The sequence below is a fragment of the Paramisgurnus dabryanus genome, chromosome 19, assembly GCF_030506205.2.
Source record: "Paramisgurnus dabryanus chromosome 19, PD_genome_1.1, whole genome shotgun sequence".
NCBI lineage: Eukaryota > Metazoa > Chordata > Actinopteri > Cypriniformes > Cobitidae > Paramisgurnus > Paramisgurnus dabryanus.
In genome coordinates, this window is record NC_133355.1 from 6,861,122 (window position 1) to 6,884,640 (window position 23,519).

Consider the following 23,519-nt stretch of genomic DNA (forward strand, 5'->3'; position numbering starts at 1 on the left):
ATTTCCACATAGATAAAAGTCTGGGAACCTTAACTTCTGGTCCTCTTTCGTTTTCACAATCATTATATTACTTTTTAAGGCATTATACTTAATATCAAATGCATCACCATAGGAAGAGCAGATGTTCATAAGCTTTTGCATGCCTGCACTATAAGGGCTTATCAATATCAAGTCATCTGCATACATCAAATGATTACACAATACATCACCAACAAGACATCCAGTATTACATTCATTAAGTTTAACAGACAGTTCATCAATATATAAATTGAACAGATGTGGAGATAAAATTCCACCCTGACGTACTCCATTACACATTTTAAAATCATCTGATATAGTACCGCCCCATTTCACCCTCAAAGTCTGGCAAGAGTACCAGAACATAAGAATTCTTGTAAGGTATCCTGGGACACCTCTTCCTACTAATTTATCAAATAATTTGCCATGATTAATCCGATCGAAGGCTTTAGAGGCATCTAAAAAACACATGAATAATGTAGATCCCCGGCTGTTGTATTTATCCAATAATTCCTTAAGTGCAAAAATGCACATGTCAGTTCCATGTCCATGCTTAAATCCAAATTGATTAGCTGTGGTGTACAAGTATGGTTTAAGCCTCAACAATAGAATCCTTTCAAGCACCTTTGACACAGAACTTGCCAGGGCTATAGGCCTATAGTTATTCATGTCACTAAGTTTGCCAGTCTTATCCTTAATCACAGGGACCAGTACAGTCAGCATAAGTGACTGGGGCAAAAGACCATGTACCAAAAAACCTGTAAAACAAATGGCCAGTAAAGGATAGAGTCTTGTACTTGCATATTTCAAATGTTCAGATGTAATATTATCTGATCCACACGATTTCTTATTCTTCAGCTTTAAAACTGCATCGTACACCTCTTGAGGAGTAACAATCCTGGCTTTCTATAGCCCCGCCCCTTTTCACAGCACCCTTAACACAGTTATACAAATCATAAAAATGCTTTTTCCAAAGCTGACATATATTCTCAGTCCCCGTCACCCCATTGATATTGGATGAGATAAAGCTTCTACTACTATTAATCATTCTGACTTCTTTCCAGAAATCTTTATAGCTATTTTGCAAATTAGATGCTAGGGAGTCTGCCCTTAAAGTATTCTCATTCCTCTTGATGTACCGAAGAGCATATTTAAACTCAGCATTAGTCCTTTTCTTATGTTCAAACACAGATCCCGAACTTGGCTTCAGTAGATCTTGTTCACCTCTTGTTATAAATGTTATAGGGTAAATACCATAAACATACAGAATATTGTTATTTTTATTTTAAAACAACTTATTTCAAAACATCTTTAAAACACTATAACAACACTTAATGTTTATTATCACATAACTTTTATTTCAAATAAAAAGTCATGACAATTTTTCGTTGTTTTTGCGGCTGGCTTCCTCTGTTGGTGTTCTTGTCCACTCGGATGTTGAGTTGATGTCGTCTCACAAATGCTGTTCTGCATTACATATAAAAAACATAAATGAAAGCCTTCAGTAAATGTTTCTTCACTGTGCCTTGACAGAAACAGAGTTTTTTGAGCCAGTTAATAACTTTAGGCTAACTTATGTGCTAGCTAACCTGCTGCTACCGTTAGCTGGCAACTTTCTTGAAAAAACATTGCTTTTGTTAATACATGACTCACGCATTTCAAACAGTTACCTTATTCAGCATGCGGATCCTGCTCACATCACTCGCAGCCGTACTCCACAGTGTAGAAAGTTTTTAAAACCTTTTAAAGAAATTTCATCTCCGGATCGCGTTCCAGCAAACCTCCTGCAGACGGCCGCGCGCTCTACACCTGCGCAGTAGCCTACGCATGTAGTCGTCTTTTGCTTTAGCGGGAGCTGATATCTGCTGTTGTTTCATTCTGGTTTGCCATTGCATAAATTATATTTGGCTAAAATACTTGTGTTTACACATGTTGCAAAGTTTTATTCTACCAATGATAACACCTATTAAAAATAAACAAATAGCGTGCTGCTTTGTGGTCATTATTGTGTCATTTGAAATGAAAGTAAATAAATTGCAAAGCACCACTTCAAATATGTCCGCAAATGTAAGAGTTTCCTGGTAAATAGGGAATAAGTTGCTATTTTTATTGTACTTACCTTAAAAAAAAGATAACCACATTAAATCAGCTGGACTTTTGTTATTAAAAGCAAGTAATATAGGCTACTAAAATAAAAGTGATGTGCTGTTATATTTATTTGCCGATGTGGCTCGTAGACATCGACTGTATACAACATTCAGTAGGTCAATATGAAAAACTACAATAAAATAAAAAATAAAAATAAAACATAATTTCCCCATAGACTTGACTAAGTCATACATACCACGTAATATTACAATAGGTACCCTGGTGTTATAAAATACTTAAGAGTATAAATCATTTATAATTCTTCATATTCTTACCCCCTTATTACCCCAAACTTAACATATTGTTCCCTTATACCTACAAGTACGTACTGTAGAGGTACCCTGTTGTTACAAATAGTTACACGGTGTAAATTCGGTTCAATTACACGGTACTTTGCGGGTTGTAAAATAAAGTGTTACCGACTTTATTCATCCCAGTGGGAAATTAACAGAATCCAGCAGTATCCGCACACTTAATAGTATATTATTACTCTACTAAAAAGTATATAATAAAGGCATGCACTATAATATAAATAATAAATGGTTTCAAAATAATACACATAAATGTAAAGAGTCCTGTGTGCAAATTATTCTTTTTATAAAACCGTGTGCAATCTGGAGTGAAATCGTGGTGCATTTAATAGGTGCAAAGTGTACATTGTGTATTATGTTTCATAACAGTGAGGAAAGTCACCATTTATTGCCCACCAAATTAAAATTAAAGAGCCAAATGGCATGGGGAAGGAAAGACCTTATTCTATAAAATATGTAACTTTATGTTACAATAGAAGATTACTCAATGTAGAACCCTTTTGTCATTTGTACTTAAGACATAGACATTAGACAGAATTTAATGCTAATGGGTGATTCATTCCTATTTGTTGTCGCCATTGTTTTTCAGCAATGCACACTTTGCAGTACTTCTTTACGGCAACATCAGGTATAACAAACTTTCCGGAGTTTGTTTCTCTTGGGATGGTTGATGGGCAGCAGGTTGACTACTATGACAGCAAAATTAAAAGAACAATTCCGAAAACGCAGTGGGTGAGTGCAGCTGTAGAACCCGAGTACTGGGACCAGCAAACCCAGAAATGTGTTGGAATGGAACAGAAATATAAAAACAATATCGATATTGTGAAAAACCGCTTCAATCTGAGTGGAGGTGAGTTGCAAATGTTCAGTTCTTTGATGTAATCAAAAAGAATCAGCTAATCCTATGATACATTTAGCAGGCTATAAACAAACATGGTCGTTAATACACAGTATTAGGTGTATTAACTAAGTATTAAAATCTTAGGTGGACTTAGTATATGTGATACAGCTTTAAATGTGTCAGTTAAAATGCCAAAGTAAAAGCATTCTTACACAAAATTCTCAAGAAATGTTTGTAGTCATTTTCTACATGTGTATATAACAAATCTTGTATTCTGTGCAACAGGTGTTCACACAAGTCAAGTAATTTACGGCTGTGAATGGAATGATGAGACTGGAGACACAAATGGTTTTCACCAAGAAGGATATGATGGAGAGGACTTTCTGTCTCTGGATCTAAAGTACCTCAGATGGATTTCACCACAACAGCAAGGATTCATAACCCAACAAAAGTGGAACAATAATAGAGCTCTGATTGAAAATAAAAGACAGTACTTAAGTGCTATCTGCATAGAGTGGCTAAAGAAGTATTTAGAGTATGGAAAGAGCAACCTTGAAAAAACAGGTAAGTTTTAACAAAAAAATATGCAAATTTGTACAAAGTTTTGATGTGTTTTTGTTAAGAAACTGGACAAAAAGCGTTTTGGCATGAAAGTGAATTTCATTGTTTTCCTTTTTGATTTCTGCGTTGGGTGTCTAAATCACCAAATCTAATTCTTTTAGTCACTAGGTACGTTTACATGCAACCAAATAATCCGTTTGTAATCATATTGATGGCTCAATCGTATTGAAAAGCCTTCATGTAAACACCTTAATCAATTGAGGACGATCAGATGCAAATTTGGATCGTATTGAAGGGGGTGGTGTACTCCGATCTGTGATCCGATCCACAGGAGAAAAGTACGCATGTAAACGCATGAATCGTAGTATTTTCTCAATTGGATGCAAAAATACATTGTGCACATGCGTAGAACATTTGTGCTCAAGTTCATGTCTTATATTAAACTCTTATATCACATGATTCTCGTCACAGAAACACGCAATAGCAAGGCAGTGACATCACGCATTATTAAGGTAAGGTTACTGGGGTCACGCGATGTACATTCTGCCGCGTTTATGTGTACTTTTAAAACATTAGGCTACTTAAAGCAATAAAATAGCGTTGTGCCTTTTGAAAAGTGCATTTCAATCACCTATTTTTTGAAAACTTCTTAAGAACAACACTCTCCAACTCCGCTTTGACTTTAATCCAGAGAAAAAGTGTGAACTCAACGAGAGATCCGGGCTGCATTTAGCCCCGACAAAACGTTGTACAACGTTTATTAAACAGAAACGGTGAAGTGTTGAACACCCTGTTGTGATGACGCAAGAGTTGCAACTACGGTAGCTGAGAGGTCATTCTTTGTGTTCTTTTTTAAATGTTTCTGAAGCCTAATGAAATCGTTATAAATGTGTGTTTAATACTGTAAAATACCCTCGATGTTACAGTCACTGACCTTGCCGTCCAGAATGAAAGACAACATTCCAACTTGAACCCATTGAGCGAGCTGCCTCTTTAGTACCGCGTGGTTTATATACATCTTGCCGCTGAATGGGCCGACATTTCTGACACACCCACCAAACAAGAGAAAACACATCTAAAACCTGTTGCACACCATTGCACACCGTTTACAGGAAACATGTCATTCAACCCGGAAACCGTAGCAAAACGTTGCGCACCGGTGTGAGCTTGAACGTGCCTGCTGTCCGCAGCGTAGCTTTTTTAGATTTGTTTAGATTTGATCTACTGTTTAAACTGTTTCCACCAGTTGTTTTTTTCTGCGGGTTAAAAATTAAAGTATTTCGTTCATTAGTTATTGGTATTTGGGCTGTGAATAGTCATTGGGATGCTTTTGGGCTAGTTTTGAATGTCCATTTGGGATGGTTCTGATACGCGAATCTGGCAACCCTGGCTGTGTGCTTGCGCAGACGTTCGGTTCGCATTCTATAGAATGTACATGTAAACTAACATTTCAATCAGATTGCAATGTTTAGGGTGCATGTAAACTGTATCGTCGTAACCTTCAATTGTATTAAATTCAATCGGATTGACAAAATTTTGTGCATGTAAACATACCCACTGTCTTGTTACCTAACACATAGCATAATTTTGAAACACGTCAGCAACTCCTAACTAATAGCTGGGATTGAAAACATGTTTTACACAGCAGAATAAGTTGTAACACAGTGTTAAAATTAAGCCTCCAGTATACAATGATAATGAAATGAAAACAATGTAAATATAAATAATCAAAATGTTAACTGTGGAAATAGTTGTCATTTATGATTTTTTGTGCAGACTGTACAAAATATCTATTCAAATTCAAGGATGGTTAGATGAAGGATTATGGAGGGATCGATTTGTGGAAATTAGGGATGGGTTTTGTTTGGGTTTTTTCTGATACCGGTGCCAAATCGATACTTTTAAAATGGTACCGGTGCCTAAATGGTACCTAAACCATTACGTTGCAATTTTTTTTAAAGGTGCTCTAAGCGAATTTATGCGTTTTAGGCCACAAAACATTTTTTGTTTCATACAGTAAACATCTTCTCACTATCTGCTAGCTGCCTGTCCCCTGAACACTAGGGGTGGCACGGTCCATGAAAAAAATCCGAACCGTTCGGTTCGCTTGTCTCGGTTCGGAGCGCGTGTGTACCGCACGGTTCAACGGTTCATGGCATGCGCAATGTAGTCTCATGCCCTGTATGTGACCTCAGATAGCGTGTTTCCCTTTCGCGCGAAAGAAGAGGTGACTCGTTTGGAGTATAAGTACTGCAGGTTATATTACGTGTAGAAATGGCAAGTGGGAGAGAAAAGGAAGTCTGCCCGCAGTTGGAGGATGCGCCAGCGTCGTATAAGTTTGGTGTGTGGAAACATATTTTTATTTCATGTTACTTATGATGACAGCGGAAATAAAACAACAGATTGAACTGCAGTCTATGGGTTGAATATTCTCCAACAGCCACAGGAGATCGCCTTCTCTCCGACCATTTATCTAATCTGAGGTACTGAACACAATGTTTTACGTCTTTTCATATTCAGCGCTATTTTTAGCCTTTCATTGATAAAATTAAAGCGGCTGATTTCCGCGTAGTTTCATTTTGCTAGCGTGTGAAAGTTGCGCGATCTTATTTCAGAAATTGCCCCTCAAAGTAATCAGGACAGAAGTGGTCAAAAGTGGACAAAAGAGACGGATTTAAATATTACAGGTGCAAAGGTTATGTTTCTCTCTCGTCCACATAAACTCTCAGTATTAAAGCAGCCTCTCAGTGATAAATCTAAGAGCTACACTGAAGTTGGCATTTTAATAAATGCAAGTTATCTTTGTGTGCTAAAAATGCACATAAAGTTTATGTAGATGGCAATACACATTCTCTTTTTTGCCAATTAAATGAAAAGCATGTTGAAATCATCAATGTCTTCCCTCTTGCTCTATCAAAATCTCACCTGGCTTTCCTCAGAGATGGTCCAATGTGCTTAAAGTCAAATTCAGTTTGTGCATGATTACATGATATAACTTTTTTAATGATGTATCCTAAATTATGGATAATTAATACATTAATAAGATAATACATTTCTGGCGTGTGAAAAATTTAAAGAAAAAATAACAACAAGAACCGTACTGAACCGTGAACCGTGACCATAGAACCGTGATACGAACCGAACCGAGGGTTTTGTGAACCGTGCAACCCCTACTGAACACACTGTAAAAAAACGCGGTCTCTGTAGACAGTCAGACTCAGTGGTCAAACCTACCACCATGAAACATAACAAAGTGTTCCAGCCAATAAACGACAAGAAGGATTTGGGAGTGGGGTTTGGGCGCGTTCATGATTCTTTAAGAAAGCACGGAAGGGAGGGGGAGGAGTTAGCTACACTCCGTTTGGCTTGACAACACTTTGAACGGCAACAAGAAGTGACGTCACACAGATTCGCTTAGAGCGCCTTTAAGTAATATAAAACTGATTCGGTCTGGTAAATACCAGCCATATAGGCACCCAACCCTAGTGGAAATCTATCTATTATAGGCAGATATATAAACAATATCCAACAATATAGTATATAGACAGAATATTATTGAATTGTTTGTTTAAATTTAATTTTCTAGCAAGTGTTAAAACAAACTCTGTGTCTGTTACAATTAACTCCACCTATGGGGAAAGTTATAACATTTGCACTTCTGTCACTTTCTGTTTAATTGTACGAAAAAGGTAGGTTCTATTAACAAATTTTAAGACTTCACTTGTAGCAGATTTGTAATCATATGTTACTAATCATATGTTATGTAAAGATATGATTAATCTAACTTGAATATTTTTTTAATGATTGATACAAAACCAAAAAGCCTTACTACTCTTCACTAGTGCTGATAAACAGTGGGGATAAACAGACATTTATTTTTGCTGTGTAACTGGTGTTTTAAGAAAGTGTGTTATAATAAAGAAAACAAAAAAGTTGCTTAATGGAAAGTTTCTCTCTCTTTCTTTACAGTCTCTCCTCAGGTGTTTCTCTTACAAAAGGATCTTTCTTCTCCAGTGATGTGCCATGCTACAGGTTTCTACCCCAGTGGAATAAAAATCTCCTGGGAGAAACATGGACAAGAGCATGAAGAAGATGTGGAACTTGGTGAAACTCTTCCCAATGAGGATGGAACGTATCAGAGGAAAAGCACCCTCAAAGTGACACCAGAAGATCTGAAAAAAATACAGTACAACTGTGTAGTTGAACATAAGGGCAAAACCATTAGAATGAGTCTGCAGGAAGATGAGATCAGGACTAACAATGGTAAAAGTAATTACTGAATAGCACTTTGGGTATTCCTGAATTTAAAACTGTACAGAGGTTGATGCTCTTCCCATGTGTTAGTTACAAACAGCCAGAAGGAGTGTATCTTGAAATTGTTTTGTTTTGGCCTAAAGAAAACAATTTTAGTGCACAGTGTTGCAGTGTTGTTCAAAACTAGGAAGTGGTGCATAGAACATTCACATTAGGTACGTTTACATGCAATAAAATAATTTGTTTGTAATCATATTGATGGCTCAATCGTATTGAAAAGCCTTCATGTAAACACATTAAACAATAAGATTGAGGACGATCGGATGCAAATTTGGATCGTATTAAAGGGGGTGGTGTAGTCCTATCTCTGACCTGATCAGCAGGAGAAAAGTATGCATGTAAATTCGTGAATCGTGGTATTTTCTCAATCGGATGCAAAAATACATTGTGCACATGCGTAGAAGAGTTGTGTTCAAGTTCACGTCTTATAATTACCTCTTATATCACATGATTCTCGTCACAGAAACATGCAATACCAAGGCAATAACAACACGCATTATTAAGGTAACGTTAATGGGGTTACGCGCTGTACACACGATGTACATTCTGCAGCGTTTATGTGTACTTTTAAAACATTAGGCTACTTAAAGCAATAAAATAGCATTGTGCTTTTTGAAAAGTGTGTTTTATTGCCTATATCTGAAAACTTTAAGAACAACTTTCTCCAACTCAGCTTTGACTTTAATGCAGAGATAAAGTGTGAACTCGATGAGAGTAGATGTTTTCCACAGCGTTGCCAAGTCCTCTGCTTGAGTTTAGATTTGAGCTACTGTTTAAACTGTTTCTACCGGTTGTTTTTTTCTGCGGGTTAAAGAGTAAATGATTTTGTTGCTTAGTTATTGATATTTGGGCTGTGGACAGTCATTGGGATGCTTTTGGGCTTGTTTTGAATGTCCATTCGGATGGTTTTGATAGGCGAATCTGTCAACCCTGTCTGTGTGCTTGCGCAGACGTTCGGTTCGGATTCTATAGAATGTACATGTAAACGAACATTTTAATCAGATTGCAATGTTTAGGGTGCATGTAAACTGTATCGTCATAACCTTCAATCGTATTAAATTCAGTCGGATTGACAAAAATTTTGTGCATGTAAACATAGCCATTGATGGCAGCAAGACTTGAACAGGACATTAGTTTCTATTTAGCTAAATTCAGTCAATATGATTTATTATTATTGTCTATAATCTCGTGTATTTTTTTTATTTAACAGGGAATTCTGTTCCTGTTGGTATCGTCTGTGGTGTTGCTGCTGCTGCTGCTGCTGCTCTGTTATTTATCATTGGTGTTATTGGATTTAAGGTGTACCAGAAGAAAAAGTCAGGTGAGAGTAGGCACTTATTAAAATATAAAAATTGAAATGTATATTTTAATATACAGGGGATTCAGAAAGTATTCAGACCCCCTTTACTTTTTTAATATTGTCACGGCATGATACTATAATTGTTTAAATTCTTGTTTTTTCTCATTAATCTACACTAAGGGTCTCCAACCCTGCTCCTGGTTAGCTATTGTCCTGCAGATTTTAGCTTCAACCTCAATCAAACACAGCTGGAGCAGCTAATCAGGGTGTTCAGGGTTGCTTGATAATTCCAGACTGAAGTGTTGGAGCTGGGTTGGAACTGAAGTCTGCAAGATGGTAGCTCATTAGGGTTAAGCTCTAATGCACGATTATTGGCTGTCCCGGGCGAAAGATTGCCATCGTATAACAATTGCCGCGATTTCTGTTATTGTGGCTCTTCATCTGTGATCCTATGTCGTACAGTGAGAGAGTTTCAAAGACGGCCGTTTTTCCAGTCTTGCATTTAAAGATAGCCTACGATAGTTTTCTGACTGTGTCAGAAATTCAGCATGATCACCGCACAGTGTGTTTGCTGCTACGACCTGCGTACTGGTATTTGTTTACCACGAGCGCATGCTGGTGGCATTGCGCTAACGTGTGACGCAGCCGCCGAAGCTTCCGTGTCATCATCGTACAGTCTAATAGTGATGTTAGGTTCTTGAACGAATCGTTCTTTTGAGCCGGTTCTCAGGAAGTAACCGGTCATGCCGGTTCGCAAATCTAACTTAATCGAACTTTAGTTTTGGGCACAGGTTCCGGGTTGATGACGCAGGACGCACAGCCGAAATAGCACGTCGGACTCATAGAACCGAACGAAGTTTGTCGATGATTGCCGAGGCGAGGATTGCCGACGATTCTCATGAATGAGTTGCTGACACTGCGTGTGAATCACCAAGGATTTGAACGAGCCTGATTCGCTAAGTTTTTTGTTTTATTCGTTTCTTGATATGCTTGTTTTATTGGTTTTGATACGATTTATTTTGCATGCAAATCATATTGTAGTTGTTTAAGGAAGACCAGTTTAACACACAAGTTTATTTATTATTTATACTTACACACATCCGCAATAGTGCATGCAGTGTCTTTTAGGAATCTTATTCAAGTTGTAGGCTTGTCAAAACTGGTCAGTTATATGGCATTTAATATTTATTTATTATTTATGATCCGCGATTTAAACTGTGACCACAAACATTACTAACTTGTGAATGCAAGGCAATAAATCACCTATGCCTTCACAAAAACAACTGTTTATTTAAATGTTTTAATGTGTTGACACAACGACTTTATTTGAATGTTTCATTGATACAATAAATGCGTATAGTAATGTCATTTCTTGATGACGTCAGGAACTGGTGAATCGGCTTTTTGAACCGGTTCAATGAGCCGAACAGTCCGAAAAGAGCTGGTTCGCGAAAATGAATCGGACTTTGCATCACTACAGTCTAAATGCTTTTCGTACCCAAGTTTAAACGATCCATGTCGCAAAGTATGATAAGGTAATGATCTTATAAGAGGGCAAAAATCCTGCAGTGTATTCCGGGCTTTAGAGACACCTGATCTACACTCAGTACCTCATAATGACAAATGACAGTGAAAACATATGTTTAGTACTGCCTGTAAATCTATTTAAAAGAAAAAAATGTAATATCATTCAGATCCTTTGCAACATTTGAAATTTAGCTCGGGTGCCTCCCATTTCTCTTGACTGTTGCTGATTGGTTGCTACACCTTGATTGGAGTACACCTGTGGTAAATCAACAGCTAACAATGCATATTAGAGCCAAAACTAAGCCACAAGGGAAAAAAGACGCTCACATTCACAAAATACTTGCAAGACACTCACTTAAAAGTAAACTCTGATTACGCATGAGATTATGAGTATCTGGCAAATGCAAGCATCTCTTTTATCATAAACCCTTTAGATGTGTGCGCGCAGGCAGGGCTGCTGGAAGTCATTTTGAACGGGGTGCTGTGAATTTTTTTTTTACAAAAAACCTATGAGTGTATAGCCCTATTTAAAATACATTTTAAATATAAATACATTGAGTTTCACTACTTTATTGTCATATACACTTCAGTCCACACAGCCAGGGTCTGAAACACACAGACATCATCAGTTCTCAGATGAATATACAGTATGCGCTCCCAGCTAGCAAAAAGTCGTCCATTAGACGTTGAATAGACGTAAACCTTCAACGTCTTATTTTGGTCCACTGAAGGTTGAAATGAACATTGAAAGGACGTCAAATTTGTCCAACTTTTCAACGTTGAAAACAGGTCCACCTTAACATACCAAATAACATTTTATAAAATGAAACAAAGCTTTAAACTGCAAACAGTCAAGTAACCAACAGATTTCACAGTCTGCAATAAACAGGTCGGTCCAGTAACCAACACAGAGTGCAATAAACATATACCAACACAGATTTCAGAGTGCAGTAAACATAGGTCAGTCCTATGAGCAGTCCAGGGGCCTCATTTATAAAACTGTGCATAGAATCCTTACTAAAAGTCTACGTACGCATAAAAGCCAAAAATAGCGTACGCATGGTTTTATAAATCTGAATATTTTTTTGCGTACGCTATTTTTGGCTTTTTTTTTGGCCACACCAGCAAGCAATGTTCCTTTTATAAATCACAAGATCACCTGAAAATGTGCGTACGTGAATCTGCCTCACATCCCACCCTATACACGCCCATTTTTAACCATAAACAGTCAATGCAAATCACCTCCTGAATGCTGATCCTCATATTAATGAGACTGGCTTCCAATTGTTATGCTGCGTTCCAGGCAACCTGTAACCCGTAACTCACGACTTCAAAACCACGACTCACGACTCTGAACTGGGAGTACATCGATCACAGGTGGGAAGTCACGGGTTTGACTGCTGTTCCACTGCACTTTCACCGGTAGAAGGTTGTAAAAACACGGGTTACTGGCTGCCTGGAACGCATAGGGTCGTGAGTCGTGGTTTTGAAGTCGTAACTCACGAGTTTAAAAACCTGCCTGGAACGCAGCATTAGTTCGTAAGCTAAATGTGCCCAGCCAATAAACACAAGCCATTGTCGTAATCCTCCAGCATTGAAAGGACGCAGCATCACACACGGAGATCACTGACTGCAGCATTTATATATTTTTACAGCAATTATATTGTACGCCTTGCCAAAATCACAGCATAAATGAGGAGGTATCACTAAAATAAAATAGATATGTGTGCGCACGTCTGATATATGCAGACTGTTCTGCAGCAGCACGAGCGTTCTCCTCAGCTCTACAAACAGCAGACATATAAAAAATGAATAATTTAAATTTAAAAACATAAATAGTAATTTCCTTTTACCTATCAGACTTGCATTAACTTGTACACGTGTAAATATTTATTTTAGTGTAACAGGCGAACGCATGTTTCTTCATGCAGGTTTTCACATCATATTTAGGAATAACATAGAGAGAAACGATTGTCTGGGAGCTTGATGGCTGTATTTCCACACTTTGACATTTGATGATAAAAATGCACAGTAATTAAGGATAATTTTTGGTTATTTACACTGTGTTCTGCAGTTATCTAATGGATGCGTATTTGATGCCATCCATCTGTCGGTCCATATCGCGCTCCCGTAGTGGACATTGTGACCGTGAGACAGCGCTGATTAAATATTTAAAATTATTTTTGATTTTACAAGATGTATATGAAACAATTATCACTCAGTACAAGTAGCTACAAATAACACTGCTGGATTTCATCGTCATGATAACGTGGATCTAACGTATGATAGTAAAATTAAACGTGTTTGTGTTATCAATAGCCTACTTATAATCGTTCTTGTCATATTTACTTTCTTCAATCTGATTTCAGTTCACTTTCTCGCCATCTGTGTCGCCAATTCCCATTTATTGTCTCCAAAATGTGCGTACGCATGGGTCACAGATTGCTTACAGGTGCGCACATTCTGCCGTCAAGTTTTTCTTTATAGATCACAACCTTTGCGTGGGAAGTGGCGTACAAACGTTTTTAGCCCCATGTTGTGCGTACGCAAGCTTTATAAATGAGGCCCCAGAGCTTTCTGTAATCTGGCAGTTGGTTGGGCTTCTCTCTGTGATGATGGGTGGAAGATACGCGCCACATTCATGCAGCTCTTCCCTTCTTCTTCTTTCGGTTTTATGGCGGATGACAACTATCTTTAATGGTGCATTACCGCCACTTGGTGGGGTGGGGTACTTATAGCATGAATCCTCATTGCACCTCAATCGCAGTTTCATATTTTTTATAACTTTGACAGAATATGTAAAACTCTTTACATTTATTTACGATAATAATAAACATGGTTTGGTAATTTGTTGTCTCCGTTGTTTTAGCATGTATAACAGATTATCAAGCTGTCTTAGATTATGAGTTGAAAACATGGTCAGTTGAAAACACGTAGTCAAACAGTCCAGCCAAAACTACTTCCCGTCAATCCCGTCGTAAATCCCAGTCCAAGGCGGACCGACTTATTTTCAACCATATTTCAACGTTGAAAGACGGTAATTGTTTACTGGGCTACTAATCAGAAGCAGAAATACTTTTAATAATCCCAGGGGGAATTACTTTCGTTACAACTTTAGATATACATATATACAACATATTTAAATATAACATATAATATTATAACAACATATAATATTAATTAAACTTCACCATTTTCAATGTCCATGCGGACAAACATATTTTACTTTCGTTTTTAAGTTAGGATCGCACGTCGATTAACAGTGGTAAAATATTCTCACAGTAGCATAGGCTACGTAGTATATTTTTATATAGATCTTTTTTTTTACTAAATAGTACTATTACTGTCTGTTTTTAAACGTATAAATAATTCATAAATTGAACAAAAATAATAAAATGGGTTTAGTTCTGATATTGTGTAAAGAAATGGTGTATAATTACATTTTTAGAATATATTAGGCTTTATATAAGGTTTGTACTCTAAAAATACTTTATTTGTTACAAACAAGAGATAAAGAATTTACAAACGTATGGAGAGCCGTTTCAGCACTCGGACAGTGCCATGATTTTTTTTAAAAAGCATTATTTAAAAATGTTTCTCATCTCACCATATCCACAGGTACAGAGTCATCATATACAGTAAATCCGTGGGGTAGCATTTAAAAAAACATTTAAAAATAAATGCATTTGTTTAAAGCAAAGCATTTATTTACTTACCAGGGTAGCTACAGATGAAGCAGCTCTTTACGCCTTCTAACGTCTCATAATTGGTCATCATTTATGTCCAAGAGACTCAATAATAATCTTTTACATTTTAATCCTTTAATTTTTCATATTTAAAAGCATTTTTGTGCTGCTGCGCATGTATGTGATAAGCAAACCCGCGTTGTCATCCCGTTAATACTGTATGCGCATCTAACGCGCTCTTTACTCTAGCATAATTTCCTAAAATATTCATAAGTAATACATAAATTGTGCAAAATATTTTTACTTCAAAAAATCTCCCTCTCGCCAATAGGGGGTGCTGCAGCACCCGCAGCACCCCCACTTCCCGCGGCCATTAGGCCTGGCAAACTCTACTCCTTTTAAGGATCCGGGTTATTGTGAGTCACTCACTAAAGTGATCCGGGTTGTGTGAGTCACTTGAGTCAGTATTGCTAAATCGCCAAGGAAACTCAGTACAGACCCACTTGTAACCGGCTGATCCACGAGACTCGAGATTCTCAGAGCCGGAAACATTGCAGACTCGCAGACCATGGGACTCGTGAGACTTCACTTGCTCTACAGATCCACTAACCGGCTCCGGCTGATCCACGCGAATCAGCCGGTAAGTGGATCTATAGAGCGACTGAAGTCTCATCAAAAGCAAATCCACAACAAAAGCCTTTCACTTCTGAAATAACATGCTTATAGGTTTTAGGTTTGGTGTGTATGGTCGACCATTTAAAAAAAATATAGCATAATAATATAGAGAAAATATAGAAAAAAACATTATGTAGCCCCCCGAGCCGTAGAGTCCCGAGTCTGCAATGTTTCCGGCAGATCTGCGAATCTTCAGTTTCCGGCTCTGATTTGAGAGACAGTTTGTGCGGATCAGCCGGTTACGAGTTGAGAGATTCTCGAGTCAGAGCAGATTCGCAGGTCTCTCGAGTCCGCATTGTTTCTGGCTCCAAGTGAGAATCTCAGGTCAGTTCGCGGCTCGCGTGGATCAGCAGGTCTCTCGAGTTTGCAATGTTTCCGGCTCTGAGTGAGAATCTCGGGTCAGTTCTCGCGCAGATCAGCCGGTTACGAGTGAATCTGTAGAGCGAGCGAAGTCTCATTAATAATGTTGAAAGAGGTTTGTGTGTGGTGGCGCTGTTTATGGTTTTACATTGAATTGTAGTAGGACTCAACTGATCCGGGTTAATGATACTAGAGACTCGCGACTCATGAGTTAATTTAAAGATCCGGGTGGAAGATCCGAGTGAGTCACGACTCAAACAGGTCTAGCGGCAATGCGCGCAGGCACTTATTTTGACAAGACACGCAGGCCCGGGGGTGCACTTTAATTTCTTGGGGGGGCTCCACACTATACCTTAATAAGCCTGATAATCATGAATTAACTTTGCTATCTCTTACCTAATCTCAGGCTAATTATTTCCGTGCGCAAATAAAAAACGGCGCAGTGGAATTCAGCGACGCAGGTTGCGTTTCCTTGATTGATGTTTCAGCCTGTGATGTTTCAAACATTCATTCCTTAAATGCAAATAACACGATAGCAATGTCGGTCCGTGTACCTTTTGATAGTTTGTTTTTCAACTTCAAATGAAATAAGCAGAAACGAGAAAACGGCGCCTTTGTTTCTTTTTTTTTTTTACCGAAAAACGGAAAACAAGATTTCGGGTTGATTTTTCGTTTTTTTTGTTTTTTGGTACAAAACGAATAAACTACTCTAAAATTCGTTTTGACATGTGGGCGGTCGCTAGACACACATCTCCGCCAATTGGTCAACCAAAATGTGAATATGTGACATCATCCGTTGTTCCTCAAGTCTGTTCAACAAAATAAAAGTCCTCCGCTGCTGTATTAGCCTACTGATCTGTGAAATGCAGGTCCTAGATTGAGCTTTCTTCTGTGTAACCTAAGTTTTGCATAAATATGTATTTCAGAAATATTAATCTGCACCTGCACTGTTTTATGTTATTATGTTATTTTATTTTAGATGTTTGGTGAATCTTCCCGTCATTCCCAAGGAGGATTAGGGCCAAGCTAAAATAAAAAAATAAAACCATCTCGAGATTAAAGTCCTTAAAATGCAAGAATAAAGTCATTTAACGAGAAAAAAAGTCAGAATAAATATAATTTCGAGAATAAAGTCGTTATTTAACGAGAATAAAGTTGTACAATTTCGAGAATGAAATATTCAGTTTAGGCTTATTCTTTACGTTGTTTACTGCATTAAGACAGTGATATAAATACACTAAATTCACTACACACTATTATTTTAAAACATATACGGTCAAGCAGAAAAGCCCAGAATGTGCTTGTTTTCATTAAAGGAAACGAACGTGCCCCTTAGCGGTTTGTGTTCTTATTCTGGGATCTTCTGCTTGCCTGTACACAGAATGTTTTTATTAATATAATGTTTGCTGAAAATGGTGTTTTAATATTACTTTGTAGATGCATTAAGCTACATTAAAGATTTTATAAGGGTCCTTGAAAAGCCAATTTTTTTTTGCACATATAAGATTAAGGTCTGAACTTACTATAACCATTATTTTTAGAGGATTTAAAAATATTTCCTATTGAATTATTTACATTTTTTAAATTATCATTATCAAAAATTATCATTACCGCAACATGATATTACATTAAATATATGCATTTACAAACTCATGTTTCGGTAATGAGAACTAAAAAGTTGTCTAGGTACTATGACAAACAAAATTAATTTTTATCTGGAGAGAAAAAATAAGAACTGCTTATCTGGTAGCCATCTTGAGTGTCACAGTCAATAATGTCCCTTCCAACAATTTTTTTTTATGTTAGTTCATTGAGGGCTTAAACAATGATTGAAAATTGTTGCGGAGGATGAGAAGATTTTTCTTGGACACATTTATATTCCTTACTATTGTCCCTACATTTACCAATGACCACCAAATACCACATGTTATTTTACTGTAAATGTTTATAGTATAACATGCACTAAAGCTTTTTATTTTTTAGATTTTTTAATTATAAATATTTCCATGTCAAAGAACCCAAATCCAGTCATGGACACATTGATAAAAATTTTCCCCTTAAATGTGGAAAAAACAACAAAATTGTTTTGTATGATGTCATTTGAAATCATGTGCAAAATAGTATGTGAAGAGATGTTTGTAACTGTATGTTTCTTATTTTGATACTCTTACTTTGCATTTACTTTTTTATCAAAATGTTTCATGACACCTCATAAGTCTAATTTCGCGAGAATCACCCAGGTTCACTTGACCTGCAGAACACACATTTTAAAATGACGAACCACACACATAACGGGCTACAACATGTTGTACAACGAGCTTCGCATCGTGCCCTTCGACAAAGAAGTCAATGGTCGTCACTGACTAGCACTGAAATGACAATCCCACCCTCAATTCAAATCGCCATCCAAAGCCACGTCTCCTCCAAAACACATGAACACTCACAGACCAGAAACCCCCACATTTCATGTCTCATTCACCAGTGAGAAACTTTGCATTTAACATGCAATAACAAATCTAAACAACTGTTTTAAATCGAAATTAGATACAGCACGTTTTCGGTTGTGTAGACATAGTAATTTGCTTGTAATGTTGTAAACATAAATATTTTTACGCTAATTCATAGGTTACACAAACTACAAAAGCAACATAATTTTCCATTAAAATAGAATATCTGAATCCATCTAAATAGAATCATAACCAATTACTGCATTCGGTCTGAGTTAAATAATTTTTTGAAAATGTTTTGGTCATGCGTCCTTCACAGATAACATATATTTATACAAATACATAAAGATACTTTAATATAGTGATTGCTATCAGGATGTGAGGAGACTTTCAACCAGCATGACTAAAAATGTTTCTGGATCAAAACAAATACACTGTCTTTAACTAAACAAAGCCTTTACCGCTTGCACAAAAGGTAATTATTTGAAGATTAATTCTAACAGTTCTGAATTAAAACTAAATTAAATGAAAGCTTTTAATAATTTATCTAATGTGTCTTTGTAAATATTTAGTTATTTTATGATATATAAGAATTTATTTGGTCTCTTACTTGCATGTCCTGTCCATTAGAAGCGCATATGTCTCGTCAAATTTCATTATTTCTATTTTTACGTCTATCCTTGACTAGATGTAAGATTTAGTCTCAGACGTGCGCTACATCTAGATGGTGCAACAGGTGTATATTCTACTTCAGACGTAAAGCATTTTACATCCAGACTAGTCTTAATGTGCAACTGGCCCCAGGTTTTCACTACCGAATTGCATTATGTTCAGCATTATAACTTTAAGTGTATAATGTAATCATTTGTTGTTTTTCTCCAGCCTCAGACTGTTCAAATGATTTCATCACCAAAAGCCAAAAACGTAAGCAAGTCCATTTTTTTTTATTGTTGCAGCTAATGTTTAGTGTTCTGATGAGTTTTGTTAAAATTTTAATTTCCTTTCTAGCTCTTAATTCTAAACCTGACCCTGAAAATGACAGTAAGGCAGAGAGTAACTCGGACATTGGCTCTGATGTTTGCTCTAACAGTGGCTCAGACTGCTCAAGTGTCGATAGTACCAAGTGTCTAATAAGTAGGTTTGGAATTTTATTTTAAACATTGCAAATATTTTTACAAATGTCCTGTGAGTGAATCAGAGGATGCACTTTTTCTTAAACATTAATGTAACGCAAAATAATATATTTTTAACCTCACAGTTTTTTGTATTTAAGAAACTGCTTTTTGTCCCAATGTTGTCCAATTTAGTTGTTCACATAGCTCAACAGTCCTGTAAAATAACTGCACTACAGCAAAAAAACTTAGCTTTTAGCTAATTGTTTGTTTTCTCTTTGCAGGAGAAAGGAATTAAACACCACTAATATCAGTTCCAGCAGCTGTACATAAATTGTTTCCCATTAATGTTTCTCAGGGTCTAACTATTGTTGCTTTGTTGAAAGTGAAATGAACATTATTATATTATTGTAAGTTAATGAGTTTTCACTTGTAAAAAAATAAATGCAATTTCTTAACCTATATATGCCTAACCTATGGCAGTAGCACTTTAAAGTAAGGCTTATTCAGATTGGATGTATAGATATCAATATGTAAATCAGTACCTTTTGCGGGAGCATTTTTTTTTTTAATAAAATAAATGATTTGTATTTACATTAAAAATATAAATGTGCCATTACATTTGTGTCGTTTCATAGCTTATATTCACAAATACATACCACAAAGTTGTGTCAGAAACACTTGGCCGCATTACAGTTTTTCTCGATTGCTAAAACACTATAACCAGGCTTTTGAACTAAAATTTCAAAACCATAACGCCATTTTTCAAGAATCACAATCATTTTGCTGAACTATAAACACGACTCCCCTGCTTTAGCACATGAGTCAAATTTGGTTAACTGTTACTTCAAAACTCTACACACAAATCCCTACATTTCTCAGTGCTTACACCATCTGGTCATATGGAAATCACTAGCATTCAATATTGTTCACTCAAGTCAGCACAGCCTGGCTCAATTAGCAAACAATTACCAAGGTGAAAACACTAAGAGTCAAAATTGAACACACATCAATCAGATCCTTCAATAGATAGATAAAAGGGCCCGAATCAGTTCACTGAGCTTTGGAAAAATTGATCCACAGAGAAATGAAGGAATAGGTCAAGGATAAGGAGGAGGAAAAGGGGAGGGAAAGAAGGAGGACGTGGTGAAGGAGGAGGGAGAGGACTTGGTGAAAGAGTAGGAAGAGGAGGAGGACGTGGTGAAGGAGAAGGGAGAGGACATGATGAAGGAGGAGGAAGAAGAGGAGGAGGACGTGGGGGTTGAGGCTGAGCAACGAGTAAAGCCTAATTTGAGTTGCTTCACTTTTGCCTCCATCTTCAGTTCTTTCAGGGAAGAAAACAGATAGATGTACTTAAAGGACAAGTTCGGTATTTTACACTTAAAGCCCTGTTTTCAGATTGTTTATGGTGAAATAGAATGGTTTTGACTGAAATTTCGACATATACGGCTGCCCTGAGAATTTTCGCGTGTTTGTGTTTCACCTCACACCTCTACAATGGGTTTACAGGTTTTTCCAATTGCTAACACACAATTTTGCAAACTAGTCTGGTTTTATCAAAAAACTTAACACAATTTACAAAACCACACACCCAAATAGCAAAATACCACATATATCCTGCAAAATGAAGCACTCCAACCTAAACTACATATAACATTATCAAAATCAAACTTTGACACAAATTGGAACACACTTCATTCATATTACCAGATTTTTGTCCAACCAACTACACACAGTTGGGCATAATGAAAGTGCACTTTTCTTTAGTATGCTTTGCCATAATACTAAAATATGTATTAGATTGTTCACATGCACAAAAATATTTGCAGATACACACACATGCTGTTGAATTTTTTTATTTTTCACCAAACAAGTCACAACGCCTCGTCCACATCACAGGCAATATATTCCCTTGCCAGACATCGAGGGAAGAAGCTCCTTGAGCGCCTTATCCATCCCTAAATTGCACCAACATCAATCTCATCACATGTCTCTTTCATCGCCTGCAAAAGAGGCATGCGCACAAAGGGCTGCTGGTTATATACCTTCCATAACTCTTCTATGGGGTTAAAAAATGGCAAGTATGGTGGGAGGTATTGCACGATAAATGTTTGGTAGTCAGCAAACCAGTTTTGGACTGGGGCTGCACGATGAAAGCTCACGTTGTGCCATACTACAACATACCGGTTTCTTTGGTCTGCATCATTCATACACTCTGATGGTATGAGAATGTTGTGGAGTCTTTCTAGAAATGTGAGAATATGGGGTGTGTTGTATGGTCCAAGGTTGCATGACGGTGGAGGACACCATCCATATTGGAGATGGCAGCACACATTGTGATGTTCCCACCACGTTAGCCAGGAACATCTATAATGGCTCTGTGGCCAATGACGTTCCTGTGGTCTTTTCTAGTGCTTACATCCTGATTGAAGTGTTAACAATTAACCATTCAGGTGTTTGGGCAGGTGGCACATACATTGGCCATTTAGCTCGTGTAGTGTCATTTTGAATGGTAGTGTTTTGAAAAGGCAAACATGTGACTTTATGTCAGATTGTTGTGTCTTGTGCAGAGAACCGTGTTCAGTGCATTTAAAAAGTGCCATTGTGAATTGCAAAATGTGTGTAAAGCAGAAAATGTGTTTAGACTTTTGGAGACTTGAGAAGAGGTGTTGCTCTCTGTGTGTCAGTTTAAATAGTTGTGCTGTTCACGTCATTTTAGTGTGTTAGCAATTGGAAAAAACTGTAATGGTGCACTGGAACAATCCTTCTTAAATGCATTAAACTTTCGTTTACAAAGACGTGAAACTCACCGAGTGGTCAGGGGTGTTCACTGATATGCTCACACAAAAATCGCTGCAAAAGATGCGTGGCCAGACTCTATGTACAAATTAAAATAATGAGAGTCTGGTTGGATCAGGCTAGTGTTTGCCTGCCCTTCTGTGGATTTTACAAATAAACCTCTTTTGCACATGGATTCATCTCTCCCTTTCTTTGTGTGAGCAACCCACGTTACCACACGTTACATACTTGTGCAACTTGTTTTTGTGGAACAATGTGTTTTGATTATTATTCGTAAACGAATTACGTTTTGTTTAGATTTTTTTGTGTCTAGTTTTGGTCTCTGTTTGTTTAAAGGGGACATTCCATGAAAATCATACTTTTTCCATGTTTAAGTGCTAGTGCTTCTACCAACCCAGAAAACATGAAAAATAGCAACCCTGTAACTTTGTTTTGGTAAGGCTCTCTCTGCAAGCATGTGAATATATAGGTCATTCGGATTTCACTCCCCCCATGACGTAGTAAGGGGCTTTTATTATAATGATACCGCCCCTTCATCTGCGCTATCCAACCATGACGCGGCCTCACGAGTGCGAGAGACGGAGAGAAAGAATGACTGACAGTGCGACGCGTTTCTATTCCCTCAAACACAAACAGTAGCCTACAATCTTATAACTTGTAGTTTTAATGGTTTTTGTAAAGGTTGAAGATTGGGATTAAAGTTACCTTAGTGCAAGAGAGAGAGAGAGAGTGAGTGAGAGAGAGCGAGAGAGAGCAACGCGACAGTTCACTTTCATCAATAGAGGGTATGCACATGACGTCACCGTCGGCGAGAGGGACTGCGGTTACCCCCACTGAGTGGCAAAAGACAGAGCGGCAGCATTTGAGTACAGCGTGACATCGGTGAAAACGAGTCTAAATGGGAAACAGCTGTTGTGCGATAGACTGTACTAACAGATTAACAAGAATTCGTAGCTATCGTTTTACAGACTGCCAAAAAACACCGAAAGGAGAAGTAAATTGATCGTTCATGCCAACGTCCACAGACCACAGGTGGGTTGACAAGTTGCTAGGGTCACTATCAAGCAGAGGTTTTACTTTCTACTTAAAAGTATTTTTCAAGTATTTGTGTTTTATCCGTGTTTTTCTTTGGAAAAAATACATTTCAAAGCTTATTATCATAATTTTTACTCTATTACTCATCAGAGCAACTGGACTCCTCACTAGATATGTCATTCCTCTCTCCAGCATCCCCGCTTTTGACCTTCTCCGGACAAATGGAGGAACTGGTATATGCTGGAAATGAAAGCGTCAGCGTAAGTTCTACCAGGAAGACTCGAATACCACGTCATTCATTCATAAAATCGGCTTACCAATCACAGCTCAATGCCGACTATTTAAACGCTGAACTAACACTCTCTCCTGCTGCCCGTAGGTGTTG

The 23,519-nt window shown here is 37.4% G+C and overlaps 1 protein-coding gene across 1 annotated transcript in view; it reads left to right on the forward strand.

Moving 5' to 3' along the window:
* The window catches only part of LOC135773399 (uncharacterized), a 36,012-nt gene extending 16,093 nt beyond the window's left edge, over nt 1-19,919 (forward strand). The window contains exons 10-16 of the mRNA XM_065282957.2: nt 3,067-3,327; nt 3,604-3,882; nt 7,849-8,148; nt 9,404-9,514; nt 19,071-19,112; nt 19,197-19,322; nt 19,585-19,919. Coding sequence (XP_065139029.1) covers nt 3,067-3,327; nt 3,604-3,882; nt 7,849-8,148; nt 9,404-9,514; nt 19,071-19,112; nt 19,197-19,322; nt 19,585-19,598 — 1,133 coding nt within the window. The 3' untranslated portion in view covers nt 19,599-19,919. The remainder of the gene's footprint in view (nt 1-3,066; nt 3,328-3,603; nt 3,883-7,848; nt 8,149-9,403; nt 9,515-19,070; nt 19,113-19,196; nt 19,323-19,584) is intronic.
* The last annotated feature ends 3,600 nt before the right edge of the window (nt 19,920-23,519 follow it).